The sequence below is a fragment of the Eschrichtius robustus genome, chromosome X (genome assembly GCF_028021215.1).
Source record: "Eschrichtius robustus isolate mEscRob2 chromosome X, mEscRob2.pri, whole genome shotgun sequence".
Classification (NCBI taxonomy): Eukaryota; Metazoa; Chordata; class Mammalia; order Artiodactyla; family Eschrichtiidae; genus Eschrichtius; species Eschrichtius robustus.
The window spans coordinates 47,187,476-47,188,756 of NC_090845.1; the positions used below are offsets into that span (position 1 = coordinate 47,187,476).

The following is a 1,281-nucleotide window of genomic DNA, read 5'->3' on the forward strand; positions in this document are numbered from 1 at the left end:
CCTGCGCAGTGCGCCCCAGGCGCCGCGCGCTGCGGGAGCCGCGAGACCCCCGCCCCACGCCCTCCGACGGGAACGCGCACGTGCCCGGGGACGCGGACGCGTCCGCGAATGCGCCTCACCTCGCTCAACCCCGGCCCCGGCGGCTGAGGAGGGAGAGACGGGGACGCGCACCGGAGACGCCGGTGGGCTCCGCGCAGAGTGGCGGGCTCCGGGGCGGAGACGGGGATGGGGGCGGGGGCGGCGGCGCCTCCTCCACTCAGGCGTCTGCGCCCGGGACCCCCCGGCCGCGCGGGGGGAAGGACCGACTGACGTACCTCGCGCGCCCCCGCCTCCGTCCCCGCCCCCGCCTCATCTTCCCCGAGCTCCCGGGGCTCGCGGGCTGAGACGCCTCTCTCTCACCGCCCCTCGCCGCGGCCCTTTCTCTCCGCGGCACCTCGGAGTCCCTCGGTCCGGTGGCGGCGGCAGCGGGGACCCGAGCAGCGGCGAGCGGCCTCGAGGATGAAGTGCAAACCGAACCAGACGCGGACCTACGACCCGGAGGGGTTCAAGAAGCGGGCGGCGTGCCTGTGCTTCCGGAGCGAGCGCGAGGACGAGGTGCTGTTAGTGAGTAGCAGTCGGTACCCGGACCGCTGGATCGTGCCGGGCGGGGGCGTGGAGCCCGAGGAGGAGCCGGGCGGTGCTGCCGTCCGCGAGGTGTACGAAGAGGCGGGAGTCAAGGGGAAGTTAGGCCGGCTCCTGGGCATTTTCGAGCAGAACCAAGATCGCAAGCACAGAACGTACGTGTATGTACTGACTGTCACTGAGATTCTGGAGGATTGGGAAGATTCGGTTAGCATTGGGAGGAAGCGAGAGTGGTTCAAAATCGAAGATGCGATCAAGGTTCTCCAGTGCCACAAGCCCGTGCATGCCGAATATCTGCAAAAACTAAAGCTGGGCGGTTCCCCAACCAGTGGAAACTCCATGGCCCCGTCCCTGCCAGAGAGCGATTCCTAGTATGTACCGCTCCTGCACAGACTCTTGCTTTCCACCTACCTGACAGTAAATAGTGCCCGGAGCACCCCTGGTGCCGTGTGCGGTCTCACCGGGAGGAGGGAGGCTTCTTTTGTTTCCTTGGCAGACCTCTGAATCACGCTTGCAAACTGTCTCAGTTGCCAGGCACTGTTTTCAGACATTTTGCACGTTTTTCAGATGCTTTCAGAATCGCTTCTTGGTAGCACTGTAACACATTTCGGAAAGCCAAAGCCACATGGTATTTTTTGGTTTGTTTGTTTTGTTTGTTTG

At 64.7% G+C, this 1,281-nt stretch overlaps 1 protein-coding gene across 1 annotated transcript; it reads left to right on the forward strand.

Moving 5' to 3' along the window:
* Positions 1-498: 498 nt before the first annotated feature.
* LOC137756901 (diphosphoinositol polyphosphate phosphohydrolase 3-beta) lies at positions 499-993 on the forward strand. The gene has a single exon (XM_068533453.1). The coding sequence runs from the start codon at positions 499-501 to the stop codon at positions 991-993; it is 495 nt and encodes a 164-aa protein (XP_068389554.1).
* The last annotated feature ends 288 nt before the right edge of the window (positions 994-1,281 follow it).

Bases quoted from the DNA above. Each gene is read 5' to 3' on its own strand.
- LOC137756901 (XM_068533453.1), top strand. From the start codon at position 499: ATGAAGTGCAAACCGAACCAGACGCGGACCTACGACCCGGAGGGGTTC.